The 17,229-nt window shown below is 61.3% G+C and overlaps 2 protein-coding genes across 3 annotated transcripts in view; both read left to right on the forward strand.

Annotated features, from left to right (window-relative positions):
• The first annotated feature begins 1,476 nt into the window (after nt 1-1,476).
• On the forward strand, nt 1,477-16,024 carry SEZ6 (seizure related 6 homolog). Of its 2 annotated transcripts, none has more exons than XM_068154544.1 (17): nt 1,477-1,581; nt 9,197-9,772; nt 9,845-9,978; nt 10,846-11,038; nt 11,365-11,550; nt 11,625-11,793; nt 12,025-12,191; nt 12,274-12,468; nt 12,780-12,918; nt 13,002-13,198; nt 13,284-13,478; nt 13,561-13,752; nt 13,832-14,029; nt 14,131-14,169; nt 14,264-14,384; nt 14,467-14,569; nt 15,088-16,024. In XM_068154544.1, exons 1-17 carry the CDS (start codon nt 1,515-1,517, stop codon nt 15,118-15,120), a joined length of 2,904 nt encoding a protein of 967 aa, XP_068010645.1. In that variant the 5' UTR covers nt 1,477-1,514; the 3' UTR covers nt 15,121-16,024. The 2 variants fall into 2 exon arrangements, with proteins under 2 accessions (XP_068010645.1, XP_068010646.1); XM_068154545.1 differs by having other exon boundaries at nt 15,104-16,024.
• A 718-nt stretch (nt 16,025-16,742) lies between these two features.
• PHF12 (PHD finger protein 12) overlaps nt 16,743-17,229 on the forward strand; it is a 31,448-nt gene continuing 30,961 nt past the window's right edge. Inside the window, exon 1 of the mRNA XM_068154546.1 lies at nt 16,743-17,145. Coding sequence (XP_068010647.1) covers nt 17,080-17,145 — 66 coding nt within the window. The 5' untranslated portion in view covers nt 16,743-17,079. The remainder of the gene's footprint in view (nt 17,146-17,229) is intronic.

The following is a 17,229-nucleotide window of genomic DNA, read 5'->3' on the forward strand; positions in this document are numbered from 1 at the left end:
TATTAGAAACTTCAATTTGCCCTCAAAATGCTCATCTTCCAAGCTCTACCAGGGCTTTGGCGCATTAAACATTGATGGTGCTACTGCCTGATCAAAGTTTTGGGTTTAGTGCTGAAAGCTCTTTGCAGGAGAGCCGACCACCCCCTGCCAGCACCGCAGCCCCCCCTGGGATGAGAAGGACGGCAGCATTGCTGCCTGCCCAGCTCCCACCACAGCTGTGGGGCTGGTGGCACACACCAGTGCACAGCCCATGCTGTGGAGCTGGGTGGCATGCAGCCCATGCCACGGTGGGCTGGTGACCCACAGCTCACGGCAGCGGGCTGGCAGTATGCAGCTTATATTATGGGGCTGGTGGTGCACATCCTGTGCAGTGGAGTTGGTGGCACGCAGCCCATGCCATGGAGCTGGCCACTGCTCTAATCATCCCTGTGCTGAGCTGTGCAGCTCATCGTTCCTTGTTCTCCATGGCAGTAGCTGTGCATGTTGGCACAGCAAGGCCTGGGATTAAAAATAACCCCCAGCCAGCCGTGGTTGCGTGGGCCACATTTGCAGCCAGGGTTGGCCAGGCTGCGGGGGATCTGTGCTGTGCGCGGCATCAGCGCGGCGAGGCAAAGCCATCTGGGCTTTCATGGAGATGGGGAGGGGGCTGGTAACAAAGAGCCGGATTTTCTTATTTTTAACACATGCGAGAGCCGTCCGGCAGCCAGCGCAGAGCTGCGCAGTGCTGGTGCCAGCACCATCTGCCTGCTGCAGGGCTGGCTGCCCCCAGCCCTCCTGGGGGAGCAAGACCCCGAGGCAGGGGTCTGGGAAGGGTGTGTCAGACCCTTGCCAGAAGGAATAAGGCCCTCCCACACACCTGTGCCATTCTCGGCAGGTTTCCCTGCTTGGGTGGTGATGAGCACAGCCCAAATCAGGTCTATTTAAGGATGGGGAAGGGCAACTGGGAGGTGTCTCTGGGGCTGTGTGGGGCTAGAGTGGATGTCTTCATGATGCAGAAAAAAGAAAGAGGTGGGATATGATGGAGCCATCACCGAGTATCTTTTCCACAGCCCTTGGTGGCTTCCTATCTAGGGGGGTGCCATCGGTTTTGAGGGGGGTGGAAGGGGAGGGGGGAAGTGATCCCCCTCTCCCAGCCTTCAGCTCAGTGTTTGCAGGCGCCGCACTTGGAGAGTTACGGCGCTAGGAGGGGGTTGGCTGCGAGGAGTCCTCCGACCATTCTCAACCTGCGGGCCTGGCGGGCGCCGCACTCGGAGCATTACGACGCGGGGGAGGCGGGAGGCCCCCCCCAAGCCTAAGCCCCGGGATTGGCGGGCGCCGCACTCGGAGCACTACGGCGAGGGGAGGCCCCCTCCAGCCCCGGCCTCGGGATTGGCGAGCGCCGCACTCGAAGCATTACGGCGAGGGGAGGCCCCCGCCGGCCCCAGCCCCGGGATTGGCGGGCGCCGCACTCGGAGCGTTACGGCGCCGCCGTGCCCGCAGCGCGGAGCTGTCCGCGGTGCTGACCGCCGCCGGCCATGGGCTCGCCGCCGCCTGCCCTGCTCTTGCCTCTCCTCGCCGCACTGCTTCGCGCACCCGCTCACGGTAAGCACCGACAACCTCGGTCACTCCCCTCATAATCTCGGTCATCCCCTCGCCCCCTTTCCTTCCCCTCCCCGTACACACCAATCACCCTCGGTACCGATGGCTCCAGCTCTGCTGTGTAGCCGCTAAACTTTGTCAACTTGCGCTCGCCTCCGGTGCGGCGGGGGTACTCCCCCTGTGAAGCGACAATCTCCCCTCCCCATTATATGCCCTCACCCTCCCCACTCCGGCGGCGCGGGGAGCGGGAGCTGCCGGGGGCGCGCAGAGCCGGCTTGCAGTCGGACTGGTGCAACGCCGCCCCCCGCGGGCTCTGGAGACAGCCCCTCTGCCGGTATTATCGGCGATGGGGGGTGGGGGCAGCGCTGCACCGGGAGCTAGGCGTGCACGGTGCTGCCCAGTGGGACCCGCTCCCCTGGTCGCTGAGTCCTTTGAGCCACCCCCCGGCTGGCTGTGCCTGGCGGAGGGCTGCAAGCTGGTCCCTCCGTACGATCCCAACCGTAGGGCTTGGGGACAATGAGGGCCTGGCTGTCCCCTCGCCACCTCGATTGGCGTGACCCCTCCGGCTCCAGGGAGGGCGCAGGGGAGAAGCAGGAACGGTGACTATTGGTCCTTCCTAAGGAGAGCAGCCAACACCCAGCTCGACTCGTTGTCTCTGCCACCCATGGGGCACTGTCTGCCTCGACGCTTTGCGGTTCTGCTGCCCTAGAAAGCAACACTGGGGAGCTGTCAGGATTTGGGGGGACCCGCTAGGGATTGGTGTGCCCCAGTCTGTCGCAACTACGCTGATGCTGGGCATCATGCTCAGGGCAAGGGGCAGGCAGGGGTCTGGCCCTGCCAGGATGCGGGTAGCAGGATGTGGGATGTGGGTTTGCCTGCACAGATCAGCCGAGCTGCAGGCAGCAGCCGTGCAGGGAGTTACATAAACTCCCCATCTGGCAGCTGGGGAAGGGCACTGTGGCCCTGTGCCCGCTGCTATTCCCGTCTCAATCTGCCACTTAGGGCTGCTGCCGCATCCCTCTTGCTTGGGGGTCACGTGTGGGGAACCTGATGCAGGGCAGCAAGAAAGCCAAGGCCATGGCACCTTCATGTCCTGCCCTTCCAGGGGGTAGCAAGACTGGAGGGGGGGGGGCAGGTGTGTGTCCCTGGTTGTGTCCTGGGAGTGGGGCCCTGGGCAGAGCAGGCTTCCCCTGAGGGAGGATGGTGCTTACCATGTCAGTTTAATGATTTCTAATGAGCAATTACCTTCAGTCAGTCCCTTAATTTCTGAATATCAATAAAGTTAATTAAACTCTGCATGTGCATTTCCCGGAGTGTTAGACATAGGGTTGCTCTGAGGGTTGCTCTTCCCAAGGCTGTGAGCCATGGGGTCTCATCCAGCTCTACCCCCCTGTATATCAGGATCTTCCCATGGGGCTCACCTAACTGCTCCCTGAGTCCCAGCCCAACACCCTGGCTTCTGTACAGCACTGCCACACTTGCTGTCCCTGTGGCCTTGCTTTAGCATCACTGGACCAGTGTGTGATGGGGATGTGCCATGGGATGTGGGGACAAGGGTGTTGGGATTGGCAATGCCCCCTAGGAACTGGCAATGCACTCCTGGTCCTGTCTCTCTTGCCACCCAAGGTGGTGACCTGCAGGCTTGTGCTGGCCCTGGAGCAGCACAAGTACCCAATGCCCACAAGGGCTTGCTCCACCAGAAGATAGGGTTTGAGTCCCATGGCACTGGTGCACCTGGGGGTTATGGTGCCAGGCATGGTTCTGTTCACCCTGCCCCACCACATCTCTCCTTGGCTCTCCAAAACCACAGCAGGCCTGGCTTTTCTAGGGCATCATCTTCACTACACTTGTACTTTGGGGTCCAGTAAGCCTGGGATAACAGGAAGGAACATAGGTTATGGTGGGGGGCCAAAGGCCTGGCTGTGCCCCCATGAGCTGTCCCACAGTGGCTGGGACCAGCTGGATACATCATGCCCAAAGGGACAATGCATTTGGGGTCACAACATCCCTGGAGACATGGGTGCTATTCAGGGCCTCAGTGTGAGGAGGGGGCTAGGGAAGGCAGCAAGCATCTGCTACAGTAATTAACTGCATGCATGCTTGTCCTCTGTGTGCCTCAGAGGAGTTCATCACCACCATGCTGCCATGTCACCAGGCTGGGATTATCTGGATAATTCTGATAAGCTGGAGGGTGGGAGGGCAGGGCTGTCCTGTGGGGATGCAGGTTGCAGGCTGGGCCAGCTGCCTCAAACACTCTCCAGGGCCTGCTTGCTGCAGGACTGGCTGCGGGTTGGTGCTGGCAGGGATGGATTTGGCAGGCAGTGCTGCACCGGGCAGGGCTGACAATCCTCAGCTCTGTGAAGAACTGGAGCAGCCTAAACATGGAGGGGAAATGGAGTGCAGAGGAGCCTGGGGAAGGGTATGGCAAGGACACCCCTGGGTCCAGTGCAGAGCAGTGAGGATACCCTCCTGTGTTACTGGTGGAACCCCAAACCTGGCACAGGGCTTGCCAGGGCTGGGTCTTCCCCCATGCAGCCTTGTGCTGGGGCGGTGTGTTTGGGGTTGACCCAGGTTTTCAGGTCCCTGAAAGCACAAGGAGGCTCCAGGGGAGGTGGATGAAGTTGTGTCTCAAACAGTTTCGGCAGGAGAGGATAATTTTGCCTCCAATCAATTCTTTAAATGCGCACAATTGAAAGATTGCCTTTGAAAGCTGCCTATAACCGGGGAGGTAATGGATTCCCTCCAGTCACAGGCAGCTCGGGAGCAGCAGCATCCCTCCTTTCCTCCTGCTGCTGCAGAGATGAGGCTGGCCGGAGCGCTGGCACCTCTCCTGTCACCAGCATCCCTGGGTGGGTGAACCAGCTGCCTGGACCTGTCAGAGGCAGCTGGGGATACCTCTGTCTTTCTGGCTCCCTGCTGAGACCCAGCACCAGTTGTGACATCCCCTTCAGCACTGAAGGGTCCCGTTGACCAAGGCTGGGGATGTGCTCAGTCCCCTGCTTGCAAGAGAAGTGGCAGGAGCCAGCCTGCACACTTGCTGTGCCAGCAGGGGTTATTACATATATAATTCAGATGCAGTAACGAGCTGTGCTGAAGGGATCAAATATTAATCAGCTGCAAGAGTGCTGCTGTGACCCTGCGAAAACGGAGAGAGGTTCTTGAAATGCCAGATCAGCTGGTGCTGTGCAGTGTGTGGGGGCAATGTCTGGGCAAGGAGGGATCCAGTGGTTCCTAGCTGCCCTGTGGGGGTGCAGCAGAGGGGAAGATGTGGCTGTAGTGTCAGCACTTGGTGGCTTCCAGAACCGGATGGGTTATCTTACACGAAGAGCGGTGACAAGGGTTGCTGTCAAGGGGATGCTTACAATGAATGCCTGGGATGCTGGCTCTGGCAGGAGCAGGTGGTGATGCTCCATGCTTCCCGCCTGCTGGGAGGGAATGGTGTCTGCGGGGAAGATGACATGGCTGAGCAGCCCAACACGGAGCCTGACAAGCAGCTCTTGCTCGCCTCCCACAACCAGATTTCAATTCCTGTCACTGGCAGTGGGTGGAGGGAAAGGGAGCCAGGAGGGCAGCATGGCTCTGCTCTCCCTGCCTGCCTCCTGCCCCACACTGGGCAGGGACCCCGGGCACTCAGGAATGCCTTGTAGGCAGGGCATCCCCTCTGCCACCCTGAGTGTGCCAAGTGGACAAGCTGTGCTACGTCCTGGGGAAGCCCAGAGCTAGCAGAGCTCCATAGTGGGGACTGGCACCCATGGCATGGGCACCTGGGGTAGCACAGAGTAGTTCTCTTTAGTGGTGGGAACTCTGATGCAAGGCAGGGTGGGGGGATTGTTCTGGGGACTGCAAGCATGGGGAGGGGGCACATGGCACCACATGGCTCCAGTGCTCAGGTCTGAAATAGCAGCAGACATGCAATTTATCACCGCCACCGCTCAGGGAAATTGCTGTACAAACGCATTAGCTCCGCAGGGAGAGCAGGGGAAGAGGGATTACACGGGCCAGGGGCAGCAAGGAAAGGACAGGAGCACCACTGGAACCTCGCAGCACCCACGGGGTAGGGAGGGAGGAAAGCCTCAGTGGATGGGCAGCCTGGCGCCCGCTGGGCTGTGCCCTCGTGCCTGGCCGGTGTCGGTGATGCTCGGGGCTCGGCACTGGGGACATCAGCTGGTTTTGGGCCGCCGCTGCGGTGCTCCAGGGAACCGGCTGCGGCGACATGTGACATGTGTCAGTGGGTAAATGACTGTTCAATTCAAGGAGAATCGCAAAACACACAAGGTCAAACGCTTCCCCGCCAGCGCCGCCATGAATATTAAAGCTGGACTCCTCCGGCAGCCGCCGGCACTGCTGGCCGTGCTCGCCTGCAGTGGCACCGGGGTGGCCCCTTAGGTCCCCTCTCCCGGCTGCTCTACCCAGTCTTGGCTTGGTTGTGGGCATCTGGGCTTGCAGGTGGTGCTGGGTGGAGGAGGCCATGGGGCATCAGGATGCGGATGCCAGAATAAGTACCAGCTGGTGCCATTGGGGTACCCAGCTGGCCACACCGGGTGCAGATGGGTTGGCTGTGTGACAGTGGTGTCAGCTGGACAGTAGGGGGAGCAGGGCTGCGTGCTGAGGAGGTGGCTGCACAGCCCTGCCTGCACCCCCACACAGTTTATGTGCACCTGCCTGCTCTCACCCACTCACTCCTGCCTGTACCTACCCACCTGCCTGCCTGCTCCTACCTGCCCACTCACTGCCTGCACCCACCCATCCCTACCGGTACGCTGATGCTGTCTGCACCCTCAACCCCTGCCTACCCACTGCCTGAGTCCCCCCTAGCTCCTAGTAAGAGGCAGGCAGGAGAGTGCTACTTTCCTTACCGAGTGTCTCAATCCTCCAGGACCACAGGAGCAGGAGATAGAGATGGGGAATCTGGCACCAACTGATCAGGGGGCCCCCTCCTGTGCCCATTCTAGGGGCTGAGGGTGGTTGGGGTCCATGAGGTGGGAGCGTGGCACCAGCTGCCTGACAGCTCATTCATCACAGCTGCTGGCTGCAGGGGCAAAGCCAGATTGGATTTTAAATTGAAAATAAACCTGGACTTCTGTGAGCCCTAACCCCTGCCCTCCTCCTGCAACAGCGACCTGGCTGCCTGCGCCTCCTGCCTGCGCTGCCCACCCCCTCCCGCTGCTGGGGAAACTGAGGCACTGAGCAGCACTGCGATATGGGGCCGTGATGCTCCAGGGGCAGCCGGGGCTCTGTCCCCTCTGCTGAGCCGGGTGCTGTGTTTTTGCTTTCTTGGCGGGTGGCATCGATCGGCACTCCCCGGGTGGCCACGTGCCATCTTATTTATTTATTTGTGACAGCAGGCAGCATTGATTCCCCACGTGGGGGAGGGGGGGGGCGGCCCCCGCTGCAGCCGGATTAGTCTCCGACATCTCCCCAGCTCCCGGCTGCCGTTAATAGACTCCCGCCCGGCAAAGCCGATGTGAGGGATTAGGACCCCAGCCTGGCACGTGCAACGCATGCCAAAAGCCCTTGGCAGGCACCCAAGACGGTGGGGACTTGATGGCCTTTTTGCTAGGGTCTGCACCCACCCCGAGCTTTGCCATGTCCCTGCTGAGTGACAGAGCCTGGAGAGTGGGAATTGGGTAGCAGGGTCCTGTGTCACCAACCCCTGCTCACCTCAGAGATGTGGGAGGGACACAGCTGTGGCATGGCCACTGGAGATAAGCTGCTCGGAGACATCTGTCGAGGTGGAGGCTCTAATCCTATGACGCTTGAGGGGCATAGGTGACAACATCTGGGCAACTGCTGCCTTCCCATGGTGCCTTGAGCATCTTGCCTCCCCAGCCCTGGGTATTCCCTGTTGCCAGGAGCATCCTGTGGCACACAGGGCACCACGCAGAGCCTGGGGCAGCACACGGTACCCAGGCACTGCCCAGTTTAGAGTGCCAGAGCATCAGGATGGGACTTGCAGTAGAAGTCTTGCTGCAGGGCCTTGCCTTACCTGGCAGTCCCAATGGAGACCACTGTGGGCAGGAAGGTGTAGGGGGCCAGAGTGGTCCTCTTTGCCCCAGCCTTTGCTGTGTGGGACAGCCACAGTAGCACAGGATTCTGCACTAAGCTGCTATTAAAGCCTAAAAGAGATTTTGGCGCCCTTTAGTATAAACTCATTAACTTTTATGTTCTAATAAATGGATCCTATTAAAAAATAATTCTGGCCTTGCTGGGGGGCAAGTGAACCTTTCAGAGCCAGCACAGCTGGGTGCTTGCCTCCTCACTGTGCCGTTCTGTTCAGGGCATTGTCACAGTCTCAGAGTGATGGCAAGGGAGCGGTGGGGACACAGGGTGCGTGCCAGAGTGGTGGGGATGCTTGCCAGCACCCAGCAGCTACCCTGCCTCGACGCTGCTCACCCAAGCTAATGTCTCTTAATAGTCCCTTAAAAGTGGCAGTCGCAGAGTAATTAATCTTCGCTGGGCCCTGCCCTGCTACGATCGGTGTAATTACCCAGTAATTGGCAGTATCGTGTCATCAGCGTCTGTGCACGCTGGCAAGACGTGCCCACACTCTACTGTGGCACAAATACCACAGAGGGACACTGGCTGCTGCTGTGGCATCATTGCTGCCATGGCATCCCCTCTGCTGTGGCATGGTGGGGATGGGGGGCTAGGCCCCCCAAAAAAGGGGACCATGTTGTGCTGGATCTGGCCAGGAGAGATGGTGGGTGTCTCATTAAGGCTAATTACATTCTTATTTTATTTGAGTCTAAAGGCTGGAGAGAGCTGGGATGGGCACGCTGGGGATTTACTCGGGGAGTAATGCACGAGGAAACGTGGCAAGGAGTTCCTTGTGGCTGTGGCTAGGAAGTGTAGGCATGCTGTATGTCCCTAGTAGGTTCACATGGACCAGGGATGGCCTGGCTGGCAGATGGATGAAGAGAAACTGAGCTTTCATGGACTTGTTGCACTGGTGGGCTGGAGCAGAGTCCCACTGTTCAGGCTCCAGCGGCATCCCTGGTGCAGCTGCACGTGGCAGACAAGTCAGTCGCCTGCATGGCTGCACCAAGGGGATGCAAGGTCCTAGTGGGACCCTCTGCCACCTTCCTGGAGAGGGACAAGCTGTGACCATGACCACCCAAGCCCAGGGCTGTCCCCATGAGGGCTGGATCATGGGCGGGGTGGGCATCTCTCAATGTGGTATAAGCTACAGTTATGCACTAATTAACCAGGGCTGTGCTAGCAAAGGTTTGCTGGGGCGAGGTGTGGCAAGGGTCCTGCTGCACGTGGTTGATGTCCTTGGTTGCTGTCCTAGTTTTTGTGCAGAACAGGTGTGCAGGGAAGCACTGGTCCTCAGGGCAGCACTGGCCCATGATGAAGCATTGGTCCATGGTGAAGTGTTGGTCCCCAGAGCAGCCTTGTCCCTGGCACAGCATTGTGTCTCTGATATGGCACCAATAACACTCCCTGGTGCAGTGTTCACCCCTTGTGCAGCACCAGTCTACATCCAAGGGCTGCTCCCAGGTATCACATTGGGCACATCACTGGTCTCTGATGAACCATCAGTCCCCAGTGCTGCATAATCTCTGGTGATGAGGTCATCCATGGGCTTACAGCACCCTACACTGTCTCCTTCCCCCAGGCTTCAATGGGCTGTCAAGAAAAGCTGGGGAGAGCGCTGAGGCTGAGGCGGAGCCGACAGTGCTGCCCACACCGGAGGAGCGGGAGGCAGAGGCTCGCTTTGTGAGCACAGCACCAACACTGAAGCTTCTCAACCACCACCCGCTGCTGGAGGACCTGCTGCATGAAGCTTTCCTGAAGAAGGACTACTTGGGCCAGGCACCCTTCCTGCCTGGTGGCCCTGGCGCCCTTCTGCCAGCTGGTGCCCTCCAGCCAGACCCTGGACCCCCAGCCCCTGAGCCTCCACCACGTACTCCTGCCCTACCCAGGGCTGCCTTCCCCACTGACCCACTGACCACACCAGCTGGGCGCCCAGGGCCATGGGGGGAGGCATGGGGGACCGTGCCAGGTGCTGACCCGTCATGGTCTCCCACAAGCATGCCAGAGTTGAGTCCCACATCCCCCAGCCAGGCACCTGCCACCCCCAGCACATCTCTAGGACCCCACAGTGAAGCTGCTGTGGTACCTGGGGATGAGGAGGGAACCACCACCACCTCCACCATCACTACTACCACTGTCACCACACTGCAGGGACCAGGTGAGCACCGGGGAGGTAGCAGGGGGTAGTTGGGGTGAAGCAAGGCTGAGCTGGGGTCTCCTCTGTCACCAGCTCTCTGTAACCGGACGTTGGCGGGCCCTGAGGGTTGGCTGGTGTCCCCGGAGCCAGCTGGTGTTCCCTACGATGGCAGCCTGGACTGCACCTACACCATCTCTGTTTACCCAGGCTATGGTGTGGAGCTTAAGGTGAGCTGGGAGACTGCGGGCAGGGTGGGCTGCCAAGTGCCCACAGGCAAGCAGAACCCAGCCCCTACTCTGTACTGTGGCTCTGTGGCCATGCACAGTTCGACATGTGGGCAGTCCCGTCCCCATCCCTGCCCTGTGTTCCTGAACCAGGAGAAATTGCTCAGGGTATTGCTCACCCTTGGTCCCTGGGGGAAGGATGTGGGTGCATGAGCTGGAGGTATGCCCCGGGATGCCCCATGCCCACCCACTGGCATGGCTGGCACCCATCACAGAAGCAGCAATGGGGGATGTAATTACTGAAGAACTGATGGAGAAGTTGTAAACAGCACCAGTGGGTGCAAGACCACGATGCAGGGTCAAGACAACTGGGCACAAAACTGCCAGGAGCAGAGGCTGGCTGCTGCTTCTGCAGTGCCCAAGGCTACATGCAGCTCCCACTGGTGGCACGTGGTTGTGTGTTCCCACCTCTGCCGGGCCCACCGCAGAGCCATGGCATGCAGAAAGGCAGCAGTGAGCCAGAGGCAGCATCTCCAGCTCTCACAGCAGCGCTCACCAGTGCCGCTGCTCATCACCACGCAGCATTGCTTAATTAACATCATTAATAGCAAATTGCTCCAGAGGGCTGGAGCACACACCTGGCTGTTGGTGGGGCTGTTGGCATGAGCCCAGCTGTGCCACAGTTCGCTGGCAGAGCTGCTGGCTGGGCCCTGCTGCTCCTTGCGTGGCAGATGATTTATGGCGCCAGTAATCGTGTTTGAAAGGTGCTGCCCCATGCTCAGACAAGCTCCAGCACACTATTGAATACAGGCAAAGCTCCTGAGGACCAGAAGTGATTCTAGGGTGGTGACACTTGGCCGTCCCCTGCAGGTGCATAATATCAGCCTAGCTGAGGGGGAAGCGCTGACGGTGGAGAGCACGGGGGGCCTGGAGCCCACCCTCCTGGCCAACGAGTCCTTCTTGATGCGGGGTCAGGTCATTCGCAGCCCTGCCAACCTCCTTACCCTCCACTTCCAGAGCCCCCAGCCCACCAGCCCCGGCTTCTATCGCTTCCACTACCAAGGTACAGGGCAGCACCTACCACTGGCACAGATCCTGGGCACTCTCTCATTGGCATGATGTAAATTCAGAGTGTGGCAACGTGTGCCAGAGTTAATCTGTGCTGCTGGTGGGTTAAGCGGGCACCAACGGGGTGAAGAACATTAATGGAGATCTAATTGGCATGAGCAATTACAGGCTCATTTAGCATCATTACCAGCAGCCACAGTCAGGTACCGTGTCACCCAGACTGTGCCGGGGGACTGGGGAGGTGGATGCTGGGCGTGGGGTGGAATGGAGTCTCGGGGGAGCTTTTTTGTCCCACCCTGTAATGCCACTGCCTGCCTGCAGCCTACCTGCTGAGCTGCCCCTTTCCGGCGCGGCCGGCTTTCGGGGAGGTCTCGGTCAGCAGCCTGCACCCTGGCGGGGATGCTCGCTTTCGCTGTTCCCCCGGCTACCAGCTACAAGGTGTTCACCGGCTCGCCTGCCGCAATGCCACCCGTCCTTTCTGGAGCGCCCGTGAGCCCCTCTGCCTCGGTAAGCACCGACACGAGGAGGACGTGGCACAGCCAGTGTGGCACAGCCAGCACATGGTGGTAACTCTCCCGCAGCGGCCTGTGGTGGGGTGATCCGGAACGTCACCGTGGGACGCATCATCTCACCTGGCTTCCCCGGGAACTACAGCAACAACCTGACGTGCCACTGGCTGCTGGAGGCACCCGCTGGCCACCGCCTGCACCTCCACTTTGAGAAGGTTTCTCTGGCAGAGGATGACGACAGGTTTGGTCCCCGTGCGGAGGGAGAATGGATGAGGGAGGGCACCGGGGAGCAGCCCTGCACCAAACCCAGAGCCATGTTCAGGGATGGGGGTGGGGACTGTTGGCTATATTCAAGGATTAGTGTTGTTGGCAATGTCCAAGCATGGGCACTGTTTAGCCATTGGCCATGCCCAAGAGTGGGTACTATTGGCCACAGCTAATGCAGCACCCTGCCCATGCCATGCCTTGGCAGGCTCATCATCCGTAATGGCAACAATGTGGAGGCACCACCGGTGTATGACTCCTACGAGGTGGAGTACCTGCCCATCGAGGGGCTGCTCAGCACTGGGCGACACTTCTTCGTGGAGCTCACCACCGACAGCAGCGGGGCGGCTGCTGGCATGGCACTGCGCTATGAGGGTATGGGACCGGAGCGTAGAGGGGCACCTGGGCATCCCCATACCTCCTTGGCCCCAGCAGACCTTTGCCCCTGTGCCTGCAGCCTTCGAGCAGGGGCATTGCTATGAGCCCTTCGTCAAGTACGGGAACTTCACCACCAGTGACCCCCAGTACCCTGTGGGCACCACGGTGGAGTTCAGCTGTGACCCTGGCTACACACTGGAACAGGGCTCCACCATCATCGAGTGCGTCGACCCCAATGACCCGCAGTGGAACGAGACGGAACCGGCATGCCGCGGTGGGCTCTGGGGCTGGGGGACTGCAGGGGCTGGAGCTGGGGCTTCAGTGGGTGCTGGGGTTGAGGTGTGCAGTGGATGCTGGAGCTGGGGATTGCTCTGGCTGATGAAGCTCGGGATGGGTCATGATGGATACTGGGGCCAACGTACCATAGTACATGCTGGAGCTGAGGGACGTGGTGGGAGCTGGAGCCAACAGGGATGGGGGGTGCTGGACTGGGATGCTGAAGCGGGTGCTGGTGCAAGGGGATTGTGCTGGACGCTCAGCAGTGGGTACCCCCACGGTGGTGCCAAGCCCAGCATATGCCCACAGCGGTGTGCAGTGGGGAGCTGACAGACACAGCTGGAGTGGTGCTGTCACCCAACTGGCCAGAGGCTTATGGCAAGGGCCAGGACTGCATCTGGGGACTGCACGTGGAGGAGGACAAGCGCGTCATGCTGGATGTCCGTGTGTGAGTGTGGGGACATCTGTGGAAGTGGGATAGGGTAATGGGGGAACCCACACTCCCTCACCCTCACCACCTTGTTGCCACAGGCTGCGGCTGGGCACAGGGGACGTGCTGACCTTCTATGATGGGGATGACCTGACGGCACGCATCCTGGGCCAGTACACTGGTGCGCGTGGACGCTTCAAGCTCTATGCCTCCACTGCTGATGTCACCGTCCAGTTCCAGTCCGACCCTGGTGCTGGTCCCTTTGCCTATCGGCAGGGCTTTGTCATCCACTTCTCTGGTAAACCCCACAGTGGGATGGTGTTCCCAGTGTCCCCAGCACCCCATGTGTCCCTGCTGTCCCACTCAACCCACCCTTCCCACAGAGGTCCCCCGTAATGACACCTGCCCTGAGCTGCCAGACATCGCCAATGGCTGGAAGACATCCTCTCAGCCAGAGCTGCTCCATGGCACCGTGGTCACCTTCCATTGCTACCCTGGCTTCCAGCTGACTGGCACTGACCTCCTGATGTGCCACTGGGACCTGACGTGGAGTGGTGACCTGCCTTCCTGTGAGCGGGGTGAGCATTACCCCGCTGCATACCTCTGCACCACGGAATGTCCGCGGTGGCCACTGTCACCACCGGTCCCTCCCACCCACAGTGACCTCCTGCCGGGACCCTGGGGATGCTGAGCACAGCCGCAGAGTGGTCTCCAGCCCAAAATTCCCAGTGGGAGCCACCGTGCAGTATGTCTGCGACAAGGGCTACGTCCTGGCAGGTGCTGGAACCCTCACCTGCCATGACCGTGCTGCAGGGGGACCCAAGTGGAGCGATCGTCTCCCCAAGTGCATCCGTGAGTTGGGTGCTCCCTCCCTGGGGACATGCCCCTAACTGGTGGCAAGTGCTCATGGCACTATCCCTTTGTCCTGCAGCAGAGACATACGAGCCTTGCCACAACCCTGGTGTGCCAGCGGGAGGGCGGCAGAGCCCCGAGCGGAGGCTGTACCCTGCAGGAACCACCTTACGCTTCTCCTGCACCGCTGGCCGGGTGCTGCTGGGTGAGGGCAACCTGCGCTGCCTGCCTGGGCACCCCTCACGCTGGAGTGGCTCACCTCCCATCTGCAAGGCGGGTGAGAGGACCCTTCCCCACCCCATCACCCTGCCAGCACTGCTTGGCACCCCCCATGCTTCTTACCACTGATACCAGCTTCTTTCTTCTACCCCCCTCCAGCCTCCTACGATGAGTTTTACAGCAACCGCAATCTGGACGGTAAGGGTGAGAGTTGGGCAGGGGGGCGGATGGGCAGCCAGGGGTGCAGCCTATATGGGGTGCTCCCTTGGTGACTCCCAAATGCTTTGGGCAGCCGTGGCCAAGGCCGTGCCCTCAGGGACAGCACTGGAAGGAACCAACGTTGCCATCGCTGTTTTCCTGCCTGTGCTGGTGGTGGCCCTGCTCATAGGGGGCATTTACCTCTACTTCTCCAAGTGAGTGGCTGAGTGGATCCTGTAACCCCATGGGGTCCCTATAGTCCCCTTGCTGCCTGCCCCAGCTGCCCTCTCTCCACAGGTTCCAGGGGAAGCCATCTCTGCAGCTGCCCCTCACTGGCTCCCACCCCTATGACCACATCACCGTGGAGTCAGCTTTTGACAACCCCACCTATGAGACAGGAGTAAGTACTGCCCCCTGTGCTCCCCTGGCCAGGGATGGGTGCTCTGGGGATGCTGCATTGCACAGGCCTTGTGTGTCATGGGCTATGTGTGAAGTGAGACAGGTGTGGGATGGGGTCACGCATTCAAGGGACCACACATTAAGATATGACATCCATCCAGGGACCATTCAAAGGATGGCTGGCCATCTAGGGACTATGCACAGAATGGGACATGGATCCAGAGAACACATATTAGCAGGGGCATCCATCCCAGGGACCACACATTAAACAGGACATCCATCTAGAGCCTATGTATGGGATGGGACATCCATCCAAGGACCATGTGTAACATGGGACAGCAGTTCAGGGACCGTGCACCATCTGGGACATCCATCCAGTGACCACACAGGGGGATGAGACATGTACTTCCAAGGCCATCTGTGGTCTGGGATATCCTCCCCAGGACCCTATGGGATGGAAGATGCCCTGTCCCTGTCCCAGGCACCCCGTCACATCGCCGAGTGTCCAACCCCTTGCAGTCTGTTTTCTTTGCAGGAGACAAGGGAATATGAGGTGTCCATCTAGGCATGGGCAGTATGGAGCTGGGTGCTGCAGCCACCCCTCTGGAGGCCCCCTGTGCCCGCTGCCCCCCAACACGGGCCTAACACACCTCTCCCAAGGAGACTCAAGACGAGCGCTCAGTGGGAGCAACCCGGGCGCCTGCCACCCCACTGCCACCTCCAACCCACCCGGACCCCCATGGGGTCTACCCAAGCCCCACTGTCACCTGACCCCCCACTCTGGGCTCAGGGGGTGCTGAGCCAGTGGACAGGGGGGTCCCTAGGCCACATTCTGTCCCACAAGGGACACAGCAACCTGCGCCTGTCCCCTGTGATGGAGGAGTGACCTGGGCAGGGGGAACAGGGTCCCAGGAGTGGGAGTCCTCCAGGTAAGGGCAGAGCTGTGGGGACCCCCCCAGGTAAGGGTAGAACTGGGGGAATCCCCAAGATAAGGACAGGGCTCCCCGGGGCTGGAGTGGGAGACAGGGAGCAGGACACCCTGCAAAGCCCCGCGCGGGGGTGAGGGCTTGGGTAGCCATGGGGGTGGTCCCCACCCCTTGCCCACATCCAGCACAGGGCATGGCACCTGCCCAGATCCCCGTATCGCCCACCACAGCCACGCAGGGACGTGTGTGTGTCCCCTCCGTACCCCGAGCATGCAGCGTCCCCCCACTCCCTCGCTTGCTTCGCCCTCCCCGGAGCGTCCCCTTTGCCACCGGTGTACCCACCCGCCAGCTACACGTCCCGACGCCCCAGGAGGTACCGATCCAGGGCACCAGCCTGGGGTGCCGCGACGTGCACGGAGACATCGGCCATAGCTGTGCCCCACTCCCCAGCCGCACCCCCGTTCTGGAGAGGACACCCCACACCCCATCTTTTGGTTGTTTCATTAATAAAAAATGGTGTTTTCGAAGAAGGGCTGGCGTCTTTCTCAGCGGGGATGGGCAGCCGGAGACGGGAGTGACCCCGGGAAACGCCCCCGCGGGGTGGGCCCTGAAGCACTCCCGCACCCTACCCTCCTGCACCCTATCCCCCCGCGCAATCCTACCACCTCCCGGATCCCCATCCTAACCGCTGCCCCCCACCCTGAAGCCCCCGCACTCAAACCGCATCCCCACGACGTTTCTCCCCGCCCCTGCCGCTTTAAAGGGCGTGGCCTCGGTAACGATGATGTCACTACTAGGGTCCCATCCCCTTCGCCGCGCCGCTCACCGCGCGCCCCCTGCAGGCGGGAGCAGTGCCCCTGCCCCGCCCCTCACGCCCTGCGTTCTGACGTTACCGACGGCAGCACTTCCCCACTCCCCCCCTTTCCCGCGCAGGAACGTGACGGCAGCCACGCGCCTGCGCGCCACCCTCCTCCCTGTCCCACCTGCGCCGCGCTTGCGCGGGAAAAGGGCGGAGCGCGACGGGAGCCCGGGGGGGCGGTGTCGTAGCTGCGCCTGCTCAGTGTCCGGAACGGGACACCCTCTCCCTTCATCCCCTCCCCGCGGCGCCAGGGCTGAGGGCGGGAGGTGTCGTGGGGCCGCGCCTGCGCGCGGGGCGGAGGCGCTGGACTGGGGGGGCCCTCCCGACGGCGGGGCGCGGTCTGCGCATGCGCGGGCGGCGCGGTGGCGGCGGCGGCGGGGCCCTTAGCGTCGGCGCCGCCTGTGTCTGTGTGGTGCGTGCGCGGTGCGTGAGCGGCGGCGGCGGGCGCGGGGCCGCGCCGCACCCCCTCCTCCTTCCCTTCCTTTACGCGGCATGGCAGTGGGCGCGGGGTCCCCCGCAGCCGCCCCTGGGCCCGGCTGGAGGTGGAGGAGGACGACGGGCAAGCCGCAGCGGCCCGTGGGCTAGGCCCCGCCGCCCGCCTGCCCGCCCCTCCGCCGCCCCCCTCCTCGACGCGGAGCCGCTGCCGCTGAGGGGTCGCCTCTCCCTCCCCCTCCTTTGCTCCCTCTCGCTGGGGGGGGCTCTCGGGGCCGCTCCCGGGCTGGATGAATGTGGGAGAAGATGGAGACCAAGACGATCGTCTACGACCTGGACACCTCCGGGGGGCTCATGGAGGTGAGGCCCGAGCCGCGGAAGAGGAGGGGGAGGAGGCCTTGACCGGGGAGGCCGTGGGGCTGCAAAATGGCGAGGGACCCCCCC

Source organism: Melanerpes formicivorus, unplaced genomic scaffold (genome assembly GCF_026170545.1).
Source record: "Melanerpes formicivorus ecotype bairdi unplaced genomic scaffold, bMelFor1.0.p_v2 SCAF_29, whole genome shotgun sequence".
Classification (NCBI taxonomy): domain Eukaryota; kingdom Metazoa; phylum Chordata; class Aves; order Piciformes; family Picidae; genus Melanerpes; species Melanerpes formicivorus.